The sequence below is a fragment of the Solenopsis invicta genome, chromosome 9 (genome assembly GCF_016802725.1).
Source record: "Solenopsis invicta isolate M01_SB chromosome 9, UNIL_Sinv_3.0, whole genome shotgun sequence".
NCBI classification, from domain to species: Eukaryota; Metazoa; Arthropoda; class Insecta; order Hymenoptera; family Formicidae; genus Solenopsis; species Solenopsis invicta.
In genome coordinates, this window is record NC_052672.1 from 9,838,279 (window position 1) to 9,865,690 (window position 27,412).

Consider the following 27,412-nt stretch of genomic DNA (forward strand, 5'->3'; position numbering starts at 1 on the left):
CTCTCTCTCTCTCTCGACGCCATAATGCGCATCGCGCATAGGTTTTTCGCCCCGGCACAATGCGTACGGGGGTTTCGACAATATGTTTGGGGCCACCGAAACGAGGCAATGGATGGATGGATGGATGGCTGCCTGGCTGGCTAGCTGGAACAATCGCGGGGAGCGCCTCTCTCTCTCTCTCTCCCGGGGTAGGGGTGTTTCACAGGGGTTTGTTTAGGTTCCCGGGCGCGAAAGGCACTCAACCCGCTAATCTATTTAGCCGTAGTGTTTGATATGGAATTAATGAGGCCCGCTGGCATTATGGCCCAGAGCCCGCAGATTTTCGGTTTAGTCGTGGAAATAAAAGAGGGGGGGCCCGATGGTTGCGCACACAGTTACGTTCACCTTTTCATAACGGGGATCGCCTCTTACCATCCGCCAGCTGCAACACGTCGTAACATGTCGTTGATACTTGGAGATTTCATTGCGACGATATATCTAATCCTTAACGAGGTGAGCTTAGTGTCTCGCGAGAAATTTAGCTTGAAAAACAGGAAAAAACCTTGTGTACGAAATCAATTAATCGAATCAGTTTAACTTGTATACTGATCGAAGCTCTGCGATCTGTTGGTTACAGTGTCCTGTGACAGTGACCTCGTCGTTGGCGCCGTCCTCGGTCTCGCCTGCAACCGGTGCGATCCTGAGTGCGGGCAGCTCATCCCTGGTCAGCAGCGTAACCGCCAGTACGACGACGAATCATCCCCTGGACGTAGCCGGTCTGTCGCAAGCGAGGATGGCGGTGACGAGCGCAATCGTGAGACCGCCCGGCAGTCCCACTACTTCGGTTAGCCCGTCCCAGGGTCATCCGCCATCGGCCGGCGGTCCCACCGCGGCCAGGTGCTGCGATACCGGTCGGCCGATTTTCACGGATCCGCTGACAGGCCAGACCGTCTGCTCCTGCCAGTACGAACTACTGGGTGGCTATCAGCGACTAGGTGGCCTACCCACGGCCGCGCTCTCCATGTATAGCGCGCCTTACGCGGCCGCCGCCGCGGCTGCCGCGTCCGAGGGCATGGCCGCGTACTTCCCCAGCTTGGGCGCCGAGCAAGCACCTTTCTACACGCCCACGGTAAGTCGAGTAACGCTACTGAGTACCGAGTATGCGATAAAACAAAAAGACCCGAGGTGAAAGTTCATGAAATCAAAATTCGACGGCTCGAGTTTTTCGTTTCAATAACCGCGAAGAATTCCTTTTTTTCTTTTTCGTTCTGCGAACTTTGCGCATTATTCTCACTGAAATATACATGACTTACCAACCTTTTTTTTTGCACGATACAACTGCACCGCGATAAGCTTGACGTTAGCCTTTGAATCGGCTGTAGCAGTATTTCGCAACGGGATATGCTGCGCGCTCGGTTTCCAGAATTTCCTCGCGGTGCGGAGAGCGGCGTATCGACATGCTTGAGGGAGAGATAATATCGATGCACGACTGAAGCAATTCGTGAAACAAAGGCTATCGCAGATTTTACGATACCATCGTTGATAACATAGCCCGGAAATTCTGGATTTTGCATAGCTGTATTCCGTACAGCTAGTTATATTTATTTATTTTTCTAAAGACGAAACAAGCAAATGTATTTCATGATACTGTGTACTTCGCCTCGATGTAATTCGCCTCGATATAAAATAGATAACAGATATTCGTAAGCGAAAATTCTGATATGGAATTCACTAGGCGATGCGAACAACCGAGATATTTATGCAATCGGTAATTTTCCATTGCCTGACTGATTGTGAGTTCCTTGTAGACAGCAAGGCAACAAATTAATTTCTCTTGCGCATATCCAGTTGAATAATTAATTTTGCTTACACATATCCAATTGAATAATTAATATCGCAACGCTATTGGCAAAGTATCTTTAGTTAGTGTCTATAATTTTTAAAATGAAACTAAATAAATATGTATAACATGGCAATTATTTATCACATGAAAGTAGAATAATTGTTTTATCGACACGCAACATTACAGCACTACTCGTAATCAAATAACATTATCGCATAAATTCTGTACAAGAAGGACATTAGTATCAAGTTAACATTAATACAGGTATCGCTCTACTTACGGCGGAGTTATGCTTCGAGATTTTGGTCATATTTTAAATCGAATTGATTCAAGTTGCAGCATTTATATTTCATATTAATGAAACATTCTTATTGCAAAATAATTATTTTACTAAGAACAATTAGACTTCTATTTAACAAATGATAAAATAAATTTTTTTAAACATTATAATTTTTAATACAATATTTTTCTATTATAAATTTATATATTGTACTTAGCTCGAACCCAAATTAACTTCAACAAGTGATTAAAAAAACAATACTATTTTTTCTTAAAAATATAACTATTAATGTAACAATTAATATTTAATTTGGATCATTGGTTAACAAGTGCTTAATAAGCTTTATAATTTACTAGATAATTTTTAACCATTAGCATTCCAGTCTCAGTAAGTCCCCTAAATTCGTAAGAAGAAGGATACTTGTGTATTCTATTTAATAATTAACGTTTCATGTAAGCAAACAATTATATTTTTATCTATACATGAAGCAATAATAATCTTGCTCATATATTATTTAACTTTCTTAAAGAATGAGAACAATCTTAATTTCAGTAATATATTTTTATACAATATAATAATCATCATCTAAAGAATACAATAATAATAACATATAATAATCATCTAAAGAATACAATATGATTATTTTGATAACAGTATTAAAATAATAGTTTTCAAAATTTTAATTCCTGGTTTGAAGCTATTGCTATTTTTTATCTAATATTTTTTTCTCAATTCAATGAAAATTATTATCGAATAATGAAAATTATGTTTTTTGTTGATGAAATGATGAGAAATTCTTAATGTAGACAAGTTATGTTTATTCAACGGTATCATTTCATTTCAGTATTTAACGTTTCAAAACTAAAGCCACATTTTCTTTTTTTTCTGTGTGATATAGTTTAAAGGTAAACGAATCGCCGAGTGACAATTGTTTATAACCATTGACATACAGAACGTCGTGTACAAGAAGATTCCTTTACACTCCGAGTAGGAATTACAACAATTCTGTCGATGTTTTTTGGATTCTACTTGCATTCTTTCGAATGCTTCTCGCACTCGGCATAAAAGTGTTAAAGGTTAATATCAGAACGAAGTCGAGTCCATTCGAAGCTCAGGATGTGAAATTTTTCTTCGCTGCACTTCCGCGTTCCCGCGCACTACCGTCGATCTCAGATCGTCGAAACGTTCAATGCGACTCTCCAATATCGATAAATGCTTTGCGCGAGCCGGCAATAGTAGTAACGTTATATTCCCTCGTAAAATTTTTATCACGCGGATTAAATCCCAATACGGGCGGACTTCTATATTTCTGTATCATCGAGCGCAGATTAAATTCTGATACCAATTTTTATATTCACGACTCGACCGAACGCTCCGAAATTACGTGTTTATTTAGGATATTTGGGAATGGTTTATTTAAGAATTAACGATCCGAAGTTTAGCGATCCGATTTTTTTCACGTATAGGCGCGTCCATTTTTTTTCCGACGTGAAAAATGCAATTCGCACCTTTTGCGTCCACCATAAAAAAGGCGTTCTTTCCGTTCCACATCTCCGCTACTCCTCTTTCCCGTGAAGCGATTCGCCAAGTCGAGATGTCATCACAACTGGGTGGCAGGACGACGCGTTATTAATGCATAATCTAGAAAGAAGCGCTTTGGTGTGTTCGCCCGTGCGTCGGACGAGCGTTATCGGACCACACGCGAAGCGTGTGCATGAAGAATATAGCGACGAATAAATTTATGAATCCGTTCTACCGTAACAGTGGGACACTGTCGCACGTTGCCGAGCCGTTGTCATCACTAAGAGCTGTTATCGTCGCTCTTTATGATCGAGCTTAAGGGGCGCGGGTATATAACATGGCCTGCTCGTAACGAGGCAGCAGATTGTACAGGTCGCGCAACGACTACGCAACGTTTGTGATATCCCCCGGTGTATTAAGCCATTAAGTATTGCTTTTTAACGAAAATGTTTATTTTCTGTCCCCGCTCTGCCGCATTCGTGCTGTTCATGGTAGTTACCTGGGGTTTCGTAGATTTACGCCGCGTAATTTCTGCCGCCGACATCGTTTTTCGGAAAGCTCCAAACGTTATCGCGCAAAGGCACGTTGTCTTTTTAATAATGATTGTCGCTCGCGTTTACAAAGTAACGAATCAAAAAAAGTCCAGACCAAATTTAAAACAAGCGTAATATTTTGGATCTCAATTTAATAGCAATTGGTTTATACAATATGGCAGGACGTTTTGAACTAACATGTTCCTCTTCAGCCATCTATTACATAAATAATGAACCCTACTTTAATTAAAAATTTCTAATTGATACGGCACTAACAATGAAACATTCACAAACTAATACGTTCGCATTCTTTGATTGCAATGTAGATTTAAATTACCATCTGGTGTAATTATAAAATGTTGAGTTAGTCAACTAGGATATGGTGATTCTCTGCAATCAAATAAAGAACAACTAACCGAAACTTGAATAACTCAATATTTTGTAATTTTACGAGATGGTATTTCAAATCTACAGTGTAATAAAAAATGCGAACTTATTATTTTGCGAACGTCTTAGTGCCGCATTAATTAAAAATTTTTCACTGAAGATAGAGTTCATTATTTATGTAATGTTAGGCAGCTGATGAGGACCAAGTTAAGTCGAAATGTCCTGTCATATTGTATAAACAAATTATTATTAAATTGAGATCCAAAATATTATGCTCGTTCAGTCTAGACTTCTTTGATTTATCGTCTATTTATTTTACTTGTTATATCGCGCGTGCGTATTTTGATTACCTAATCCGACATTAATAACATATCGCATTAAAATATTATTACGTACGATGTATGCACATAATTATGATATCACACATAGGAAAAAATTTATCAAATCAATGATTGTTGTCTTACATATAAAAATACAAAATTTTCGTAAAAAAGGATTTTTAATAATCTTAAACAAACGTAACTTGCCTACATGAAGAAATTTGTATATATAGTTTCATTAAGAAAAATATATTCATCTTTGATCAATAATAATTTTTATGAGTTAAGAAGAAAACGAATATCGAAAAGGAAATAACAATATCGTCAAACAAAGAATTTTTTAATAGAAGGAAGTTGCCAATACCGACTTCTCTTAAAGCGACACCCTCTTTCCCAGAAAGTAAACATTACACTTTATTATTACTGATAAAATCATGATTTGTTTAGATAATTAAAGAAATAAAAACTATAATTCGTATATCCGTGACATTTTTCTATGTAAAATGTACTAAAAACGAATTCGTCCAAAGCGAGAATTATATTTGCATTTTTTTAACACATTGCATATAAAAGTGAGCACACAATAATAAGCATATTATTGTTAAGATGACAAGATTGATAAGATTAATTATTAGATTATTTTACGTGTTTGTAGCATCCTAAAACTTTCATTTATATTTTGTCTTTTTTATTTTTCTTTTAACGCAATTCTAAACATAAAATCGGAGTATAACGAAGCACTTCTATCCATAAATTAAAAGATGGTAAAAACCACATAGGACAAAGAATATAGCATTATGAGAGTTATCTAACTAGAACACAAGATATTTGTATAAGTCGACAAATACCTATCTTTTTACACTGAAGTGAAAGAACTTCTAAGAATTCTCATGTACATCAACTTGTAAATATTTTGTACAGATGACTCATATTAAAGAAAGAGAAAAGAAAAATGTAGTATTGCTATTTAATATGTTAGTTTTGGAGCTCATTTTGTCATACGTTTATTTCTGCTTATCTTACGAAACACTTGATTATTGAAAAATACGAAACGATATTATAAAAACCGTTATAATTTGATAGAAAATACTTTATGTTTCCAACATTTTCCAATTTTTATTTAAAAAATATAATTGAAAACCAAGTGATATATTGGTGATCTTTCTCTGCTTTATTATTAAAACGATAATATTGTGTTCTTTAAATGATTAATATAATATTGTAATAAAAATATAAAAAATATTTTGCTGAAATTTAAGGTTTATTAAACTCCTTAAAAAAAGATTTTATATTTGATTTTTCGAGACAGCAGAGAATTGTAGAAATGATAGTAGGCATCAAACATTATTAAATCGATTAGCAATTTAGTTTGGTGATATTACATTTCTGGTTCTACTTATCAGCTTCGTTTTAAAGTCCGGCAAACATCCGGTGCGCAGTTTGGAGGACCTTGTAAATGTATATAAATTCACTTAGGAAATTATTGACGAATACAAAGATCCGCTTTCGGTCAACCATATTTTTAATTTAAATATGTCCATGCACTTCCCGGTCATAATAGGTTATTCTTTATATTTTATATTTTAAGGGGGAAAGGGTTTTCTTATTGGCATTATTACCACATTAAATATTTTTTGTCATTTATTATTGATTATCAATTTAATATCGTGATCTTACTATTCTTGTTCAACTTATAACTGTGTTTCAAGGCCGAAGATTTATTCAGCATACTATTTCGTAAACTTGAAAATGTACATAAAAGCATAAGAAATATCAACTGTAATCATTAAGGCTCTTGAATTATTTGTATTTATATTTCTATTTACATTGAAAAAATTTTTCATTAAGTGAATACATCGTTTATTTCAGTATCGTTCCTTTTAAATAAAAATTATATCAAACAGTATAAAATAAATAAATGATATAAAATAGTTTCTTTATAAACTGATGAAATATTTCTCTTTAAATCGGAAATAGTGCTAAAATAAATTTATTTAGTATTTACTTAATAACAAAAAAATGTTCAGGGTATATTTGAGAGAATAATTGTTGATTTGATACTAATCTTGTTCTGTATATGAGAAAGGGAGAGAAAAGAACCGGAGTCTGTGTGTGAGCCTATTATGCCCGCTAAATAAAATACGGCAGAAATTTAATCGCGACCATCCTGTCGTATAAGCGAGGTCGTGGGTTAGAGAAGCAAACAAGAGAGCCACACACATCGATCCTAATTATTATTATCAGCGCTCCGCCAGCTATTCTTTCATCATCGTTGATGCATCGGAGATCGGACCGAGCCGTGCGACCGATAGGGACTAATTGCGACGTTCGTTCCTAAAAATGAATCTCTTTCGAGTAATTAACCGCATTCTGCGCGATTTTATTTCATACCGTGTGATAACGAGTGACCGGGTTCGGCAATTGCATACATACGCGGCGCTAATAATCGGAATAAATCCGTGGCGCGTGCAGATCCGCTTCTGCGCTGCATCGCACGCACTTGAAACGACTTGTGAAAATTATCGGCGCGACCGCTAATGGTTTCACTCGTGTACGGATATTAATAGCCCCGTCAGAAAACTGGACGGCATAAAACTGCTCAAACTTTCTCGGCGTAAAGCACTTTCATACAATAATTGTTCTTATCGAAGTCGTTAATTTGCCGATCTTTTATTTCGTTCCTTGTCATCACTCTTTTTTTATACATATTATGATATACGTATGTTATATAATACGATTATATTATGTATTATATTATATGATTATACATATTATATTATTAAATTATGCAGTAATATAATATAACGTTATAATATCGATACTTACAGAACTGAGGCGTCGAGATATTTATTGGTTTGTGCGCTGTTACAGGCCGCCGGTTTAGATCTCAAGGAAAATCTGGGCGCCGGAGCTGCAGCAGCGTGGCCTTATCCCTCGGTGTATCACCCTTACGATGCTGCTTTTGCGAGTTATCCCTTCAACGGGTAAGTCCTGTAAATATTTTCCAAATTATTCACACCGTATGAATTACATGCGTCAGACATTTGCGTGTGACGTCGATATCTACTATGCATACAGATTCGTGTGCTATAGCAAAAACAGCGGCCGTTTACACAACAAACCGCATCTCGATGCAAACAAGTCAGACGATTTCTGATTATTGTTTTAAGCGGCGAGTGCCGAAAAACTGACCCCATTGACTTATAGATAGTGTCCGCGGTATCAGAAAAGTCTTGTTCGCGTAAAGAGCGAAGGCGATCCGAAATAAAAAAACGTCACGTGCCATATGTCAGCTTGCACGGCAAGATAAAAAAAACTCCCCGAAAGATCCTCGCGAGTGATAGCACATGCCAAGCTATAATTTTATTTATCTCCTCGGCCGTTGAAAGTTGAAACCTTGCTAGCAGACGTGATAACTGTTTTAATGCCACCGAAACAATGTTGTACAGAAAGAGTGAGTACTCCCTCGCTCTGTAGCAAACGCGTAGCGTTCTTTCGCAAACCTACGAGATGCGGACGAATCTTAATTACCCCGTAATCTCCGCGATGCGCTACGTATTTTCAACGTCGACGCGCTTTAATGCCTTTTCCGTCGCGAGAAGGAGAGAGAGAGATCAGGTTGTTACGCGCTCCTTTTCCTTTCTACGATACGCTGGTGCACGGACGGAGATAAGACGGCGAGAGAAACACATAAACATTCCAATAAATTAGCGCTCAACTGACCCGGGACTGTCGCCACAGCGCTTTTTTTCTCTCGCACTCTCGGAATCGGTCGCGGCGTGTCGTGACGCGATCGGTGAAAGGTCTCGTTTGATAAATTCAAATCGGATCACCGGACACCAGGACAATGAAGATTAAAATTCGGAGAAAGCGTCCCGTCCGGCGGTGGGTCGCGGCCGACGCGACGCGACGCGACGCGACGCGACGCGACGCGATGCATCGCGGCATCGCGGACGTACCGTTGACACGAGGTCGTCCGAAATACATCGATAATTAGCCGCGTTTTCTTTCCGGTATCTCGCACGTTAACGAATGTCACGGGTGATCGTGTGACCGACTCGAGAAATTCCGAGCCTCGTCGTCGTCGTTGTCGTCGTCGTCGTCGTCATCGTCGTAACGCCGCCGCGCAGAACTCTGGTACTGCGCGTACGTATACGATGACTGTAGGTCGTATCTATGTAAATATGACCGATAACTATGCAAATTACTGTTGGATATTAGCCGGTCCACGCTTGAAATACCTCTGCGTGAATATCACGGTTGGTTCTTATTTTCGATCATAGGCCCCGCTCGCTAATGAGACTTTATTTTTAAGGAGAGAACGTTTTTCGAGTTGCGCATAACCCCGGTGCAGTCTGTAAAATTTTACTCCAAGCATTGCGGTCGGAGCTTTTATCTCTGTGTCTCTCTCTCTCTCTCTCTTTATACATATATAATAAATCTAGTTGTGATGTGTGTCAACAAATTAGATAAAGATTCAATTCCTAGTGCTCTTTTACGTCATACATTGCCGTTGATCAAGGCGCTCGATATTCCGCTACTCCCGGGGAAAATCGATATATACATAATTGACAGTCACGTATTTCGTCACGATGGGCGCGAGGGGCGGCCGAGAGAGGCGGACTCCTCCTCGCTCCTCTAAAGGCGAAGCGGCGAGCGCTGCTGGTTGACAACAGCGGTCAACCAGCGTGGAATCTATACTGCCGCGCATGACGCACTTCCGGCGGCGATGGCTGCTTCGTATGCAAGGAAGCGATCGGGTAATACAGCTTGCTTAGCATCCATTCGCTCTAGTCGCCGGCCGAGGTCCTCCGCCTTTGCGGGTCCGCGGGCCCCGCGCCGCACCGGAACTACACGCGCGGAGTTCCACGGACTGTCAAAGACAGCGATTGTGGCTGGCTGCACCTGCGAGTCGCCAGCGAGCTCGCGGATACGCGAAGGCACGGCACGGAATGGCAATCGAGCTCTCGTGCCCCTTTCAAAATAAAAATCTTACACCTATCAGGTTCTCTTATCGGATTCCTCGGGGAGGAGACGCGGAGGAAGTCGAATTGTCGAAATAATAAATCGATTCTTTTTTTTCCTTTCTCGTGGAATCAAGCTTATTTAGTTAATGCGCGTCTCTGCTCGCGGCACAAGTTTTCGTGCGCGTCGTCGGCGACACGCCCCGTTCTCGCGTTTCCTTCGTGATTCGAGACAAACAAATTTGCGAGACCACGGACGCGAACGCGTTCCTTGACTCGCGTATGAAGCGCGTTATATTTAGCCCTTTATCGCATTGCGCGCGGTATCTTTTAATTCGTAATCGCGCCGTACAAATAGAGTTTAAAAAAAATGCTTACACGATGATGTTCAATCAAGAAGTAGTACGCGAGTCTTAAGACACTTGTTATTGACATTGCTTGTGATTAAAATGGAATGTTACTTGCATTCTGACACGGAAAGAACAATTTTACTGTAAAAACACAATATAAACGAAGTGTCTTAATGGTCATAACTAGATGTTAGTGCTGATATACATTTATTGTGTGATTTTATATTGTATCTTTTCAAATTCACTAAATTGTGCGCCGAATAGATTTTTTGGTTATAACACAGTTTCAAGTTGAATTAGTAATATCATGTTATTAAATTGAAAATTAATTTAATAATAAATGATGCTAACCCTCATCTGAATCTGAAAACACTTTTTTCCCTAAGAAACTACGAAGAATTTTACTGTAGAGGAGAGTTGTCAAATGCGTACATTACTTAAACTATCTCTTATTATATTTCGCATTTGGTGCCGTTTTGGATGCAAATTAAAGTTCGAAATTGTACCTCAATGTTTCAGTCATCTATTATTACATGTTAAATCTCTCAGCAATGACAAATTAATTTAATACTTTTTTAAAGCTTTTTTGTAACATGCTGCAAAAGACATGATTTAGAAAATCGATCGTCTAAAGCGTATCGATTTTCTGAAAATATCGAGTTTATAAATTAAAGTAATTAAAAATAAAAGAAACCATTAGCTAATATTTATTTTATTAATTTATTGAGAAAGCGATCAAATATTCAATAATTAATAAGTAACAATAATGAAAAGTTAAGAACGCTGAAATAAAACTGACTTGAATTTACTTTTCTAATTGACGTATACTTTTAATCATACCAATTACTAGTTTCATTATTATCACTTATCCATCTTACATTAGTATCATTTTTTCACAGTAAAATTTGTGAATTAAATATGAATTAGAAAACTTGAAAGAGTTTATAGAAATATCGATTTAATTTTTATAATTATTGTAAATATGTACGTACAATGAATGTAAAATATTTGACAAGCTTTCTTTTACGAAAATATAACAATTCAAAATGAAATTGCATAATTACGTTATTATCGGCTACATAAGTTAATGAAAAATTTACTTCAAATGTACCTGATTTTCTAAAATGAAACTTGTTCCATGTTTGTCTACATTACTTATTTCTTATTTTACTTTTTATTTTTGTCACTAAATGTTGACTATACGAAGTAAAAATATAAAATACTAAATAGGTACGCTTCAGGAGGCCGGTACACATTCAGCACTTTCTCCTATCTAAAAATTTAGCTAGATCAGAAAATAATTTTACATTGAATTATTATGTAAGGGATTCAAGCATGACGATACTGCCACAAAAAATTTTGACATTTCAGCAACCAGTTTAAACATCCAATATAAATTTTTTAATAGTTCAACAGAATTATTTTCAGGTCTGTATTTCAAATCTGTATTCAAAATTATTCTTTCCGTGTGTACTTGTAATAACCGAGTTCGAAAAAAGCTGCAAAAATTTAACCACTCACTTTTATATTTAATTATGATTCTTCTGCATGCGCTGCCAACTTGTAACCACATGGTATACATGATCTTCTTGTATAACTTCTTAGCATGCAACTTTCTCTTCGTATCTTACATCGCGTCTAAAGCGGAAGGAATTATACTGCATCTTGCAATATAATTTGTTATTAAATGAAAAGCATATCTCTTACGCAGATCTTTCATGTGCGTATACTTTGCAGTTAATTACACATATTCTCTCCACTGTTAGTAATTGAAACCTACCACAATGTTACTTTTATTGATGTGACGCGTGATAGCTTTATTATTAATTCTCTTCCGTATTTTTATCGCGAAATGATTATCATTATCCTCGCGAGCGACGCGAGCGACGCGAGCGACGGCGAGAGAGTATCGTGCGAAACGTGGCGAAGAATTTCGGTGATGCCCGGGCCCGGAACTGTCGCTTAAATCGGAACCGGGAGGTGCGAAGGATCTGGCGCATTATGCGCGAGCGTGCGCGACGACCACTTAACATGAGCATACAAAAAGCCAATAATGCAGCGTTGGCATGCACGGCCGCAAGGTCTCGGGATCGTGTGGGTTAACGGTCTCGTCTTTCCGGCGGATTGGCCCTGCTTCCGGAGACATATAGGGTAGACAATAAGAAAGTAAGCGATCAGGCCCCTCTGTGTCGCGCGACGTGGGCCTCGCTTACGTCGTCGTCTCTACGCCCGGCATATCGTCGAGTGCGATCGCCGATACGTAGTATTATTAAGCGTGTCCGTACAACGACACCGATGTGTCGGCACGCGCTTCGAGTCGAGAACGAGTATCTCGAGGTGACGGCACGTGAATCCTAATGCACGTACGAAGTCGTGAAATATGATCGAGCGCGTGATTATCGATGGAGAAAAGAGGACTCCTCCTCGAAGAGCGATATTTATTCGTGTGAAATCGAGTACGTGCTTCTCGAAAAGAAGCAGCTTTCTAATTGCAAGTCTGATGCATGAAATTTCGTCAGCGACGGAATTGCCCGAGGAGCGTAGAGGAGATGAATTCGCGATTCCGTCTTCCTCCGACGATCTCGGAAGGAAAGCTGTCGCTTCGCGACCGAAGGATTCTCCTGCACGTGAGGGCCGGGTTTAACGTTATCGTTTAGAAATTAGAGCCTCAACGACGGCAGTGTCCTCCGCTCGGCGCCGATAGGACTCGAAATATTTCGCGGCTAATGAGACGAGGCGGGGCTGGTCCGTCCCGCACCCTTCGGGTGCCCCGCCCGTGAGATACGTCTCGCGTGGATGATGTACGGCCGTTTAATGACCCGGTTTCGGTCCCAGGGGACGGTTTTTGCCTGGTCGGTAAGGGTTGAGGGGGACGTGCGCGACGGAAAAGTCAGCGACACTCGTTTTTCGTTACGATCCGCCGAGGGGTCGCGCGGGGCCCGCGCGCGCGCAACTTCGTTCCTTCTCCTTCAGCAACATGCGGATGACAGCGATTCGTCGAACCGCGTGACAGGCAGCCCGCGGAATGCACGCCGCTCTTTCCCCATTAGGCTTAATGGACGTAGATTAGTCCTGCCCGGCTATGTATGCGCGTCAGGATTTAATGACTCGGCCGCACCCCTCTTACTCGATACCACTGACTTCTCTCGATGGTCGAACAGACGTTGCCGAGAAATAGCGCGTGCCGCTGCACTGATTGCAAACGGATCGAAGGAATTACCACGTTCTTGATTGAACGACTACCAATTTTGGAAAAATGTCAAAGATGAAATTCGACGCGAGAGCGCCAATACGGCGAAGCAAAGAGCCGTTTCGGCTTGAACGAAGTGAATAATTCATAAGAATATATATCTCGATTAAGAGCTACAGGAATATCAAGTAGGAAAGTGATCAACATAAAGTGGTAAATCATAAGTTTAGCGCGTGTAATAAATTATTTCGTTCTATGGAACATTTTGTCAGTCTGCCAAGATAACAATCTTTTCTCTACGATTTTATTTTACACTTGTTAGTTCGAGAATAGTCACCCGGAATATTTATTACACTCCAGGCCTGCGTTCGGAAACATTGTCCGGGTGCACCCAGATATCATTTTATCCTTGTTTAACATTCGATAAACAAGAAGGATAAAATGATATCTCTGATGTTTCTGAACGCAGCCCTGCGTCAGAAAAATGAAGCTCACGTCACAGCAAATGTTTCACCGATCCAAAATCGATATATTTACCTTTCATCGAAACATTCTGAAATCTAATTTGTATAACAGAAACAAGAGTTATGACTTGTGAATTCATAGCGTACCAGCGGTCATGAATGCCTTTCCGGTTCATTCCATATGCGCATGCGTTTCATATAATGCACGTAACGTATCCTATATGAACGCATGCGCATATGAAAAACACCGGAAAGGTTTATGATCGCTAGTATACCGATTTGTTAAAATTAGCTGGAATGTAGAAGACACAGGTAATCGTTTATGTTATAAAATCAATCGAATATGATAAAAATTTATGTTATAAATTCTAAATAATATGCATTTGAATAAGATTCAAGTTAAAACATTTTACAAGCTATTACACTAAAAAAAAATCTTATTGCCTTTATTGGAAATTTTGTAAATTCAACCAATATGTCTATTCAAACGGATGAATCAGAAATCTGTAGGAAATATCAGACGATAGTAAAATCCTTCAAACGTTATAGTTATAATAGAACTTGAGTTAATCTCAAAAATATTTCATAACATTTTTATATATATTTATGTAAAAAAAATCTAATAAGCAAATATAAAAATTAATCATTATCAATAATTCTGCAAGAGCAATATCAATAATTTTATTTTTAGCGACTTAGCCTTATTTTAAATTGTTATAAAATAGAAATTACATAATTCGTTTGTTTTCTAATTATTATTATAAAAACTATTTTTCACAAACTTTTAAATACATAATCTCAACAACCTTAAATTCGTAAAAAAAAGCGTTTTATTAATTAATTTTTTATTTCTTCTAAATAAAAATAATGTCATAATAAGTTAGTTAATGTTTCTTTCATTTGTTTAATATTATCTTATTTTCTCTTACATTTTTCAGTGAATATATTTATTAAATCTGTACATAATATATTTAGATATTAATAAATTATAAAACAATAATATAAAACTATAAATAAAACAATATAAAAGTGTAATTGAAAATAATATAATTAAAACTAGCTCATTCTTAAAGAATGAAAAATTACTGTATGTAATCGTTTGCGTCAAGAAAAAAAAAATGAGACAATTATTTTTGAACTAAACGGTGCGCGTCGTCAATCAGCAGTCTAGTAAACAGGAAAACGAATATCCGGGAGTACGGGCTAATTAGTAATTAAGCAATTGCCGATTCGTTACTTTCGGCCGCCTGTATCTTTCAGCAAAGCACAGGAAGCGTATTTCCATAAATTTCGTAAGTTCAACGACAACGGTCGAAAAGCGCGGTGCAATAATCTCGACTCGCGATAATTCAACGTGACTTTAATCACGGACGACGGAGTTAAAGTGCGTTTCGCCGACGGATTTAAGCGATCGTGTGACAAAGTAGCGCACCGTGTATCATTTTGTATAAACTCGGTGATATTTGCCAGGACAGCCGCGGAGGATGAGTGAGAGGAAAAGAGAGAGAGAGAGAGAGAGAGAGAGAGAGAGAGAGAGAGAGAGAGAGAGAGAGAGAGAGAGAGAGAGAGAGAGCAAGATTGTGTAATCTCCGTACGTAGCGGGATGCATCGCGACACGTGTACACACACACGCCGACACGCTGTCGGAGAGGGGGAGGGAGAGGGAGGATACCCTTCGCCGCCGGTCTGGCGAGACGCATACACATATCCGGCGAAGTTTACGATCGATCTGTCACATCGCGACCAACTGGTAATAAAGTTGGATGCGGAACAACCGACTGTCACACCGCGGTGACAAAACTTCCTCCTCCCGAGTGAGGCGAGGCGAAACGGAGCGAGGGGCGGCGAGGCGAGGCGTGGCGACGCGAGGACGCGCTTCTAAGCGCTTCTAAGAGCTTAACGTGACGACATCGGGTACCACACACTAGACGCTCGTGTCGTGTAAACTGCGGGAGTGAAAACCGTGGCCAATGTGCCGTCTCCTCCCGCCGGCCGACTGTAACTCGACACTAATAATCGGCCGACTCTCTCTCTCTCTTTCTCTCTTGTTCCGCACGTCGCCGTTTCTGCTTGCCCGCCGCGCGCTTTCGCATCTCGTATATCGTCCTCTCTAGTCAACGCAAATATTTATACGCTCCAAGTATCAAGAGCACGTTGCCGAGTCGTCGAATTAGAATTCCATTCCAGAGGACAGTTCGCGTTCCCTCTCATCCACGGAATCTCGTCTTTCTCAGTCTTTCTTTTTTCTACTCCGGTTGATTTTACAAGTATCCGTCAAAATGAATGTCGTCGAAACCGTGGAACTGCACTCGAAAGCTTTTTAGTGGAGTGTGATGAAATTCGCACATATTAATCTTCGATAATCAGCTGGAATTTCGCGCAACTTAAATCGATCTAGAAAGCCCACGAAAGAATTCGGTCCAATATATTAAGTTAACAAAAAAGTAATGGTCGTTTTGTATTCCATGTAAATGAGAGTTCTTGCTTTGTACGAAAAAAAATGCCTTTCATTTACATACAAAACGACATGACTTTTTTTCCAATCTAATAGATTACTGAAATAATGCACGAATCATAAACCTCTAATAAATAAAAACTTTTTCGCGACGAGATGATTGTGTCGAGTTTATTAATAAATTTATGTTTTATACATTTCAAAAACTTTTTTTTACTCGTCTCATTGGCCTTACTTATTAATTTGTAAAAACTTTTTGTTTCAAAAGCATTTCGCATCTAATGAACTATGCAACTTATTAAGGCTCGGCTCTCTCGCGATGCGTTAAATATCGTTTATATGACGTCAGAAATGGGAAATGGCACGCGATAAATTATTTGCTACGTGCAGCTTTATTTTTTTAGTTCTCTCTTAAAAATATAATAAGTTTGTAATTCTGAAATCTGTAAAATGTCTGTCACGGCGATTTTGACAGCTGAGAAATGTATCATTATTTCAAGAATTATTTTACACTTCTACGTGACATATCGGACAGATGTCTCAGTTTACCGTATATTTTACAGATTTCTGGATTACGAAATTATTATATTTTTAAGAGAAAATTTAAAATTAAAGCTGTAGCAAATAATTTATTGAACGTCCTTTTTCGCCTCTGGCATCACATAAACAATATCGTACCGCAGAGTCTTATTCGCAACAAACATTTTGCAATTTTTTTTTTTTAATAAAAAAGATCTTTAATGATACAATTTAACATTTGCAATATAACGGGCGATTTTTTGAACCCCCGAGTAAATCTTCCAATCTACTTTCGTATTTTCAACCTGTCTCACGAAGACTCGCAAGGTCACCGTCACGGAGAGCGGGTGGATCAAAGGGGCCGCAAACCAGTCTAGCCGCGGAGCCGCGGCTGATTAAACTCAAGCGCGACCACAAACGACAGGGAGAGTGGTGGTGCGCAGGCGAGCGGGCGGACGGGCGGTCTTTGGGACAAACTGGATGGAAAGATGCGCGCGAATGCGCAACCCTCGTGCGTGCTCACGGTCGTGCCGCGGAAAGATGGCGTCTACCACTGAAATGGCCGCAGTAACGCGCTGATAAAACATAAGGCACGACGACCGTATCTGAAAAGGAGCGTCGGGCGCGGAGGGCCCAGGGGAGAGAGGGAGCAGGACGGAGGACGAAGTTAGATATCATCCCTAGTTACGGCCGGTGACGAGGGGCGGAGTCATGCCAACCGCACACCTGCCCCGAGGTGAACTGCCCTTGGTCACCCCCGGGGGCTCCCCCCTCCCCATTTCCACCCTCTCCGGAGGCTACATCTTGATGGACGCGTTTACGCTAACCGGTTGACGGGAAAAGGGCGAAAGAAATGGCCGTTCGGCTGGCTTTTAATGGTCGACTCGGTTCTCGTAGTCGTTGTCTCTTGAAAACGCGCTAGTTGGACCTTGCGGAACTCGAAGCTTCATCATGGAAGCGCGCGGAGAACCGGTTGTTATCTACGAGAAATATATATTCACGATAGCGGTCCATCCCTCGGAGGATGTCATGATGCGCGCGATGCGCGGTCATTCGGTTTGATGGATAAGTCGTCTGCTGCGAAAAATATATCGGCCTCCGCGACGACGACGGACGTACGTGGCCGAAGTATGCGAGATATGCAAATCGCGGCTCTCCACAAATTTGTAGTCCGATCGAAAGCAATAGTGATGTTTCATACATCTAGGCAATGTCGCGGTAATCGATACGTGTGTTAATTCGCGAGACGATGGTTATAATTATCTCGGTTAGAGGTCCGTGCTGACGGAGCGTAACGCAGTTTACGTCAATGGAAAATGTGTTGTGCATATCGGCGATAATACTTTTACGACTTGCATTAATCAAAGTGCTTCATAGGATTAAATCAACATCTCGTATACACATTGGGTTAGCATGCTTGATACATTGTACGGCGGCCGCTTAATGATAATATATACGCATCGTTACGCGTTTGTATTTAAATTTATTTTACATTTGCTCGATCAATACATCCGTATTTCTTCGTACCGCTCACTAACAACGATTTTATGCGACTACTTTTCGTTAACGTTTCTGTTAACTAAATTTTACTCATTCGCGTACTTATTAACAAGTATCATTTATCTTCGACATTTCGATTTCCTTGTTTTCAAAATTTAATAATGTAACTAACATTAAAACGATCAGTCTCCTCGATTTGTTTTCCAGGATCTACATTTGGCATTTCTATAAGGATAAAAAATTAAATGTTAATGCTCATGATATATTTACACGATGTTCCTGCTAACTGAACTTTACTCATTTACGATACTTAATAATAAGTATCGTTTGTCGCTGACACTTCTATTCGATTTCCCTATGTTCAAAAATTAATAATATAACTAATATTGAAACAATCAAACTCCTCAATTTGTTCTCTAATATCTATAGTCGGAATTCCTGTATAAGGATCAAAAATTAAATGTTTATGATCACGATTATATTTACACGACATGTTAATGTTTCTGCTAATTCAGTTTACTCGCTTACGTACTTATTAATAAATATCGTTTGTCTTTGACATTTCTATTTCCTCCGTCTTTAAAAATTAATAGTATAAAAGATATTAAAGCAGTTCTCTCAATTTGTTCCTTAACATTTGTAGCCGGCATTTCCCGGGATCAAAAATTGAATCTTTCTAGTCACGATGTACTGTTAAATCGGAAAGAAAGTTACGTCACCTACATCGGGAATGCCTCCGGGATGCGGCCCGCAAAGAGATCGGGAGTGACATTGTTGAAAGTACTTTTCCTGATAAAGATTTCTTCTCGAGTTGTAACGGGAGCGCACTCTCTAAATCGGAATCAGTGCATTAGTCACTGAAAGACAGTGAATTCAGTCTGATTTCAGTGCTGTACTTGTAACTGTATAAATTATGATAATATGCGCTATTTTTCAATGATAATGCACTGAGTCAATGAGAGACCCCCTTCTTAAAGGGAATCACTACAAGACTGTGATTAATCGGTGATGATCACAGTTGTATTATAACACAACAAATCAATAAGACTTTACTGATTTAGATTTAGAGAGTAGATTTTTCTGAAACGCAGCGAAAGATTGCGTCGAGGATAGGCATCTTCCGTAAGGATCAAAAATGCTAAATTTTTATAATCACACTGTAGTGCAATCGATAATGAGTTTTTCGCGAAACAGCGAACGGTATTACAAGATGGAAATGGCGTATAGGATAGAACACGAGGCGCGGCCCGATTAGCAATCACCATGGAAACAAGCACTTGATGCGATCAGTTGTGGAGAGCGCGAGAGGAGAGGAGGATGCGCGCGGTGCCGCGCATACGTATGCGTATCAAACGCACACCTATGCGTATTTGCATATATATTTATATATTTCCGGCAAGTGCACAAAGCCTGTCTATATATTCTACCGGTTCGTCACATATATATATACACATATAGCTGTCGTATATTTAAAGCGGTTGACGATGGCGATAGCGATGGTTGGTGGCGGTGATGATACCGGAGGTAGCGGCTGCACGGGAGATAGATTGGGAGAATCGCTCGGCATACGGAGCGAGGAGGGAGGGGCGGGGGGAGGATGGTGGAAAGGGGGAGGAGGAACGTAGGAGAAAGAGTAACGGGGAGTGGAACCGTTGATGCTGTGCGAGCCAAGAAAAGAGACGGAAAACAGGCTCGGTACATGGATGGAGGAAACAGAGAGATAGAGACGAAGCGGAGGAGTGGCAGGCAGGGAGGCGGAATCGGGAGAAAGCAGCGGCACCAGCAGTTGCCGCTCTCGGGGCGGCTGGCTGTTATCATGAGAAACAAGCTTCCACTCTGATTTTTTAATCCGATCCGCGCCCCCTGCCACCGGCTGAATTTTAAAATAACTGCAGAACGCCATTTGCTCCTCGCAAACAGACCGGGGTTAAGCCATCCTCCCCCGCCGTCGCCGTCACCGCCGCCGCCACCACCGTCCTACCGCCTCCTCTTGATGCTCTTGGCTCTTTTCTGTCTTCCTCGCACTTTTCCTGTCCCCGTTCTATCGATGTCGGTCCATCTCGTGCCTCGTGCGTCCTCCGTCTCCCTTCGCGGCTCGCTACTCGTCCAAACCAACCTCCGTTCTCTCTGGCGACGAGCGGAGGCAGGACGCGCGCCTCCGACCCTCCGCGTCTGCGACCTGGCGTCGAGCGGATAGGACGAGGAATACACAGCGGAAGGATAGGATAGGTCGAAGGACGAGGAGAGATGTATATCGAGGCGTGCGCGGGCGCGTGGCATGAAAGCGCCTGATGCCAAATTGAAATGTTTAGCGCTTCGTTTCAGCTGCTTCAAATCCCGCATGCGGGGCGCCCCGGAATCGGAGCGAGACAAGTAGAAGCAGGAAAAGTGCGATGGGTAGATAGCGGGAGAAATGGTGGAGGGAGACGGCGAACGAGGGGGTAGGGGGGTAGGTGGAGGGTGACAACGAAGATAGAGGAGCGAGAAATGCCGTGTGTAGGCCTGCCTCCGGGAGAAGGGTAGATAAGTGACAGTTTTATTAATTTCCCATCTCCCGCCGCCACTTCCACGCTCACCAACCTTATATCTAACCCAACGCCATGCCACGCAACACCAGGGACGTCAGTCGCGCGTCCATATACGCCTTCCCACTGTCGCCCCGTCGTCGTCGTCGTCGTCGTCGGCGGATATGTCTCAGGGTGTGCGAAGGCGAAAATAAAGCTCAATAATGGCGACGCGCCGTGACGGGGCCATCGCTGGAGCACAGAAGGTGGCGGAGGTACCGGTTGGGGATTTAAATCAACGATATCTCGTCGTTCAGCGGTATTTTTACGAGGGTGGTTTCTTTCTCACGCTTAGAATCCGTGTGGGATTTTCGTTTGTTTTGCAACTATTTGCTGAAAACATTTTCATACGACGCTAGACTGATTAACACGAACTGTAATTCTCGATGAAACTATGTCAACTCATTCACATTAGCGACAGAGTTCAGTAACGGCTGTAATCGTTAATGTCGAATACGATTGAGAAAACTATTTTCGATTATAGATCGGCGATTTCGTATAAATCTCTCGGGACGTCCGAAGCTTTGGATCGCGACATCTTGGCCAGATCGTACACGCGAAGAAAAAAAAAACTGCAAAAGGAAACGAGGAACGAATAGAAAAAAAATGAAATAAAATTCCAGAAGCAGAGAAAGAGACAGAGGGAACGAAAAGAAAAAAAAACAGCGGAAAGTATCCTGTGAGTCCTAGCCGGTCGCCCTGGTGGTGGAAAATTTAATTTCGATCCCGTCGATTCAGCAGTTATACTGAAGTTTAATCTTTGATAAGGGTTAGTCTTTTAGTAATGGGATCCCAGAGGGTCGGTCGCTCAGGTCCGACAGAGTGAGGCGGAGGGCAAGAAGGAGGAGGTTGCTTGCTCTCCTCGTCTTTCCCTCCCTCCTTCGGCTCTCTGCTCTCTTTCCTCTGACCAGGATGGAAGGAAAGAGCTTAAACCGTTAGATAGAGATCTGCTTTCGGGATGAAAGTAGTACCTACCTCTACTCGCTTATATCGCTCTTCAAACCGAGCAGGACTCGGACTTTTATACCGACGTTTGGGAAGGCATAACGAGCCTCGCGATGGGATAAGTTTTTCGACGCGAGCTTCCGCGAAGGGTCTACGAGACCTCTCTCCCTCCACCCATGGCGCTGGCTTACTTCGGCGTCTCGTTTATTTTCGCTCACTTCGTTCACGTATAAAGTATAATATCATCTATGCGTCTATCCTGGTCACGTGTCTCCCTCGAACGAAACGCGTCCGCGATGTAGAACTTAATCCTCGACTGGTCTGGTGAGGCTCAGGGACCGTTTCAAAGCCTACCAGACCAGTTACGGGATAATAAACGCATGACTTAGCCCGCAAGTTCTGCATCTGCGTTCCGATTGCAAGACGCAACTTGTTATTGAGAATATAAACAAGCAATGACCTTTCATACACTCGCCATTGAATTCCCATTGTTGCTTTGTTCGGACTCTCTGCTATGTATTGCCTACAAAAACATTTTCTACAGGATAAAAGAGATTCGACGATTATTGTGAAATTACTATGCATATAATTTTTCTCACTTTAATCTGTTATAGTTATGGCATGGATCTAAATGGCGCGAGGCGAAAAAATGCGACACGGGAGACAACGAGCACGCTAAAAGCGTGGCTAAACGACCACAAGAAGAATCCATATCCTACGAAAGGCGAAAAGATCATGCTGGCTATTATTACCAAGATGACACTGACACAAGTGTCGACGTGGTTCGCGAACGCGCGGAGGCGCTTGAAAAAGGAAAATAAAATGACGTGGGAGCCAAGAAATCGTGTCGAAGACGAAGATAACAATAACGAAGACGACGATAGCGGGAGAAAGAGCGTCGATGAGAAAGATCGGCTAGGTGAGTTCTAGTCTCTTGAATAATTCATTATTTTCGCATTGCTTATCAATTGTTGTAACAATCATGCTGATTAATAATATGGTTATTACACTGGAAAAATTATATAAAATGCATTCTGATCATACAAATCAGAATTTTTAGTTCTCGTGAGTTTCTCGATATTTTACAGCTACAATATTTAATAGATTTAACGATAAGTAGCTCATTTGTATCTTTCTGGTCGAATCTATCAAATTTCCAATTTATGCAATCAGATTTTTTCCCATGTATAATTATTATATTGCTAAAGATTCTTCTTAAATAAATTGTCAAAGTTTCTTTAAAAAAAAAATTGAGAGGTCGAACTGCGTGGAGCCACATTATTCCAAATTACGACGTACGAATTTTTCTTCTCGGTTCAGATTCGAAAGACTCAGGTACAGGTTCTAGCGAGGATGGGGAACGACCGGCGCACCGTCTAGACCTATTGCACGGCGGCAGTGGTGGATCGGCGGGCGTCCAAGGTAGAACCGAGAGCGAGTGGAGCGAGTCGCGAGCGGACAGCGGCCCGGACAGTCCGGAATGTTTGTACGATCAGAGGGAGCCGAGGCATCCGCTGCAGCTGCAACATCCGGCATATCTCACCCCGAATCACGGTCGGTTGTTACGTCATCCCTCGCCGGAGAGCACGTCGCCGGGTAGCCATCATCTGCCACCAAGCACGAGCGCGCCGTCCACGGGCAGCGCGGTGACGACGAAGCCGCGGATCTGGTCCCTGGCGGACATGGCGAGCAAGGACGGCGATCAGCAGAATACGAATCCAGCCACGATGACTGGTCTCACGCACCTTACAGCGGAACGGGCGGAGGCGGAGGTGGCATCGGCGGTGGCGGTGGCGGCGGCGGCGGCGGTGACGGCGGAGGTGGCGGCGGCGCTACAGGGGGCAAACTCGTGAGCCCCTTGGCTAGTCGATTGCCGCCTCATCATCCTCTCCATCCGATACATCCGGGCACGCAGTTCGTAAGACCGCATCCGGACTTCTACAGAAACTTGTACGGCGCGTCCCATCTCGGCTCCGGCGACATATCCCTGCTGGAGACGTACTCGAGAACTCTGGGTGGACTGGGCAGCGTGATACCGCCATCAACGGCCCCGAGCATACTCACGTCCTCGTCCTCGTCGATCTCCGCCGCCGGTAACGTGAAACCTTTCTCGATCAACGGCGGTAGCGGCGCGACTGCACCACCGCCGGATCGGCCGTTTTACTGACCACCGCGTCCTCCGGCCTGTCGTCGTCGTCGTCGTCGACGGCGTCGTCGGGCGGGTCCGATCAGTCGCCCCATCCGGCGGGCGGCGGTCTCCCCGCGACTCAGGAACTCAAATCTCCCGGGCGGGTGTGACTCGACGTAGCGACCGATCGCTAAAGAAACGTTTATCGCGGGCGCGCGCTGTGCACCAGCGGGCGTTTTGTGTGGTGTGGCTGACAATAATCAGAGACTACAACCTTGTAATTAGTGTACAGTAAAACGGGAGATGATGAGATATACTGCCCCAACCCGCTCCTCGTTCCTAGTCTTTTCTTTTTTTTTTGTTCTTCTTTTTCAATGTTATCGTCGCTATTTCTTCTCTCGTTCCCTTCCCTCCTTTCTCCGTCGATTTTTCATCCAAGTTTTTCTTTTCCGTATGCAATTACTCTCGATAAAAAGGAAAACTCGTAGTACCGACTACCCATAGTGACTCTATCGCGGTATAACCGTACAACAACTAGCGCGTCAACTCGACAGTACTATTACACACATATAAATATTATAAATATCTAAAGATATACGATAATATAATTAATATTATTTATGCGTTTGTAAATAGTAGAGAGAGGCCCAGTAGAGAAATCGTCCGGCCAGTGTATGTATTGTATGTAGAGTAGACACTATATTACTAGACTACCTGAGATCATAATTCATATTAATGACGATTATTATTATTATGATTATTATGATTATTATTATGATTGTTATTGCAATGTTTATAATATTATCGATTCACGTCGACTTGATCGAGCATGACACGAGGTATGGGTCGTTAATCGCGGCGACAGATTGCGAGGGATCGTCGAAGTGTACAGAGATTACTCGGTGGTCAGTCCTTGGTTCCACTTCTTGTAAGTATCTCCTTTCTTATTTATTTTGCTAAAAATTATTGGCTCGTGATAATTTTTCGCAAGAACGCGGATGAAGGCTGCCCCCTGATCGCGAATCGATGTGCTTTCTATCGTACTCGCAAACTAACGACGCCACTCGCAATCTGCTGCGCACACAACTCCGTCGCGGTCCCGTCGTCGTTGCGTAGAAAAGGAACGTTCTAAGTTACACGAAGGTGAAGCCACGGGCACCAACGGCTGTCAACATATCATGTCATGTCGAGAGTGAACGATCGCCATCACCTTTTAGTCATTCGTGTCCAAAATTTCACGCGAACTCGCTGATGTCGCACTGACATGTGACATCAACGCAGACTGTGTCCTTTCGCAATAAACAAATCATTACGGAAAGCGAACGAGTTATCATTTCTCACCTCTCCGCCAACTATTTTATATGCAAGTGTTTATTATTCCTCCTTAATATATAAGTCTCTAAAATAATTTATTTAGAACTATTTCGTCTTTTCGATTATATCGTCAATTCGGAGTACACCGCGTATCGATTTATCGAACGATTTTATAATCAGATACAATTCAGTATTCTTGGGCATATGCCGCTTTTCCGAGTCGAGTAACATGTTGATTATTATGCCATTCGAGTCGAAGGGCTAATCGTGCATCGTTGTGCAATTCAGTTAAGACAATACATACATGGAGGAGGCTCCTAGTCGACGTAGGGGGACCATCCTTTCAGAACGGTGAATGAATATGAAACGTTCTCATTCTCGGAACCGGGACGGCCGGGATGTACTTATAAAAATGCAAAGCGACCGACTTCTGGGTGGTTGCTGGACAAGCCTGGTTATTAGTAAACATTTAAATCGACAATTCCTATAGCTATGCGGACAGCAGGGAACGTCGCTTTCGTCCCGTCTCTACCCTTCCTCCTCTCTTTCTCCACCTTTCTCCGGCGCTCTTCTTCCCTCTCGCTTTTTCCACGGAGCTAGAGGAAAGAAGGACGAGAGAGCTACCACGTTCGCGGTTTGCGGTAGAGGAAACAAGAAATCAACTTGCGAGACCACCCGCTACGGCCTGGGGTGCACCAAGCCGTAGATCCCAAGGAGGTCCGTGCCGTCTTCATGAATCAACTCGTTTCTGAATCGGCATAAACCTTCAAAGACTTACGGAACGCTTCTCCCCGGCGCGGCCGCCAGATTCAGAGTTATGTGAGTATCGATGTCTCTTCGTATTCTCGGACTTCAACCAGAGGTCCGTATATGAACGCACGGTGCCCTCGAAAGTGCACCGAAGATTGAGAGTGAAGAAAAATTGTTACAAACGATATAGAAACGCACGACAAGGTGTTGAGAAAATATTTGTTATTGAATTACGATAGACATTTAATTAGGAATTAATACTGCGACTCTTCAATTTAATATTTACATGAAATAGTAAATTAATGAAATCGCAAAAATAAAAGTACAGTTTCTAAGATCAGTAGATGAGAGGATGGAAATCACTTACATAATTAGTTAACGGCGCGTACTGTCTCGATAACGAAAAGTTTTACGTTTCAGAATTGTCGAGCTGTGTCGTGGTGCGCCGTGAATGTCCTAATGGCGTTTAAATCGCGTGATAAACTCGTTTTATGTTACTATAAAGATATCGATGAGCAAAAATGTCGATGCGTGAGGAACGAAGGTAACATTATATAGGTAGCTAGTACCCGTCGCAGATAAACCGAGCCATTATTACCCAGTACAACGGTCCAATTCTGAGATGATCATGCTGCTAAGGAGACAAGGCTATCCGCTGTCTGGATGATGTATCTTATAATGGCGCGCAGACGAACGATTATCGACTACTTTATTCCACAAATGCATATGGATGTTATATGGTTACTTTTAGTGTTATAGCGTTTCTACAGTGCAATAACGATGAATTGACGACCTTTTTCATTCGTCCGTCCGTTCTCCCCTTAGCAGTAACGTGAGAGCCTTCAATGCCCAAGAAATACTGGAATATCGCCCATCATATGTGAGCTGTGATGTACCGCACTCGCTAGATTTTATTTATATTTTATCAATCCACGTAGAAATTTATCGTTACTGTAAAACCGAAGGAACGAGCGAGAGATAAAAATTACGAGAGAAACATTTCGACGCGTATGCGCGGTTGTATATTAATAAATAAAATAAGTAGCTCGCAATCGCGGCATAAATCAACGGTTATACGTTAATCGCAGCACGGATAATCCACAATCTATCCGTGTTCTTTCGGGCACCGCTTCCCCCATTTGCCATTCGCACGTGTAATTTCGCGAACGAAGCTTTATGGCACTTACAACTTTTCATTCGTGTAACCAGCGTTGCGCCGTCACGGTTAATAAAAATTAACAGTAGTTTGCCGTGCATACAGCCGGCTTACTCGGACGGCCGCGCGCGATTTTTCGTTTCCGGAAATCGTCGTTATATACGACGACGACGTCCCCGGCCGCAATGTGAATTCTCGCGAAGGACGCGATAAATTGCGCCACTGCGCTAACTCTTCTTTTCGCAGCAGG

The 27,412-nt window shown here is 41.8% G+C and overlaps 3 protein-coding genes across 5 annotated transcripts in view; 1 reads left to right on the plus strand and 2 right to left on the minus strand.

The window, feature by feature from the left end:
- The window catches only part of LOC105196166 (ankyrin repeat domain-containing protein SOWAHB), a 278,892-nt gene extending 271,107 nt beyond the window's left edge, over positions 1-7,785 (minus strand). Inside the window, exon 1 of the mRNA XM_011161939.3 lies at positions 7,690-7,785. The gene's annotated coding sequence lies outside the window, so the exon portion shown is untranslated. The remainder of the gene's footprint in view (positions 1-7,689) is intronic.
- Positions 1-25,260, plus strand: LOC105196164 (iroquois-class homeodomain protein IRX-3). The gene is given in 7 exon segments (XM_039453807.1): positions 1-492; positions 617-1,108; positions 7,735-7,847; positions 22,429-22,733; positions 23,135-23,554; positions 23,557-23,949; positions 23,952-25,260. Coding segments are annotated over 7 exon segments (2,103 nt in total). The 5' UTR covers positions 1-273; the 3' UTR covers positions 24,113-25,260.
- Positions 7,731-27,412, minus strand: part of LOC120358716 — a 255,925-nt gene continuing 236,243 nt past the window's right edge. For all 3 annotated transcript variants that reach the window (XM_039453809.1, XM_039453810.1, XM_039453808.1), the window contains one exon: positions 7,731-7,854. The gene's annotated coding sequence lies outside the window, so the exon portion shown is untranslated. The remainder of the gene's footprint in view (positions 7,855-27,412) is intronic.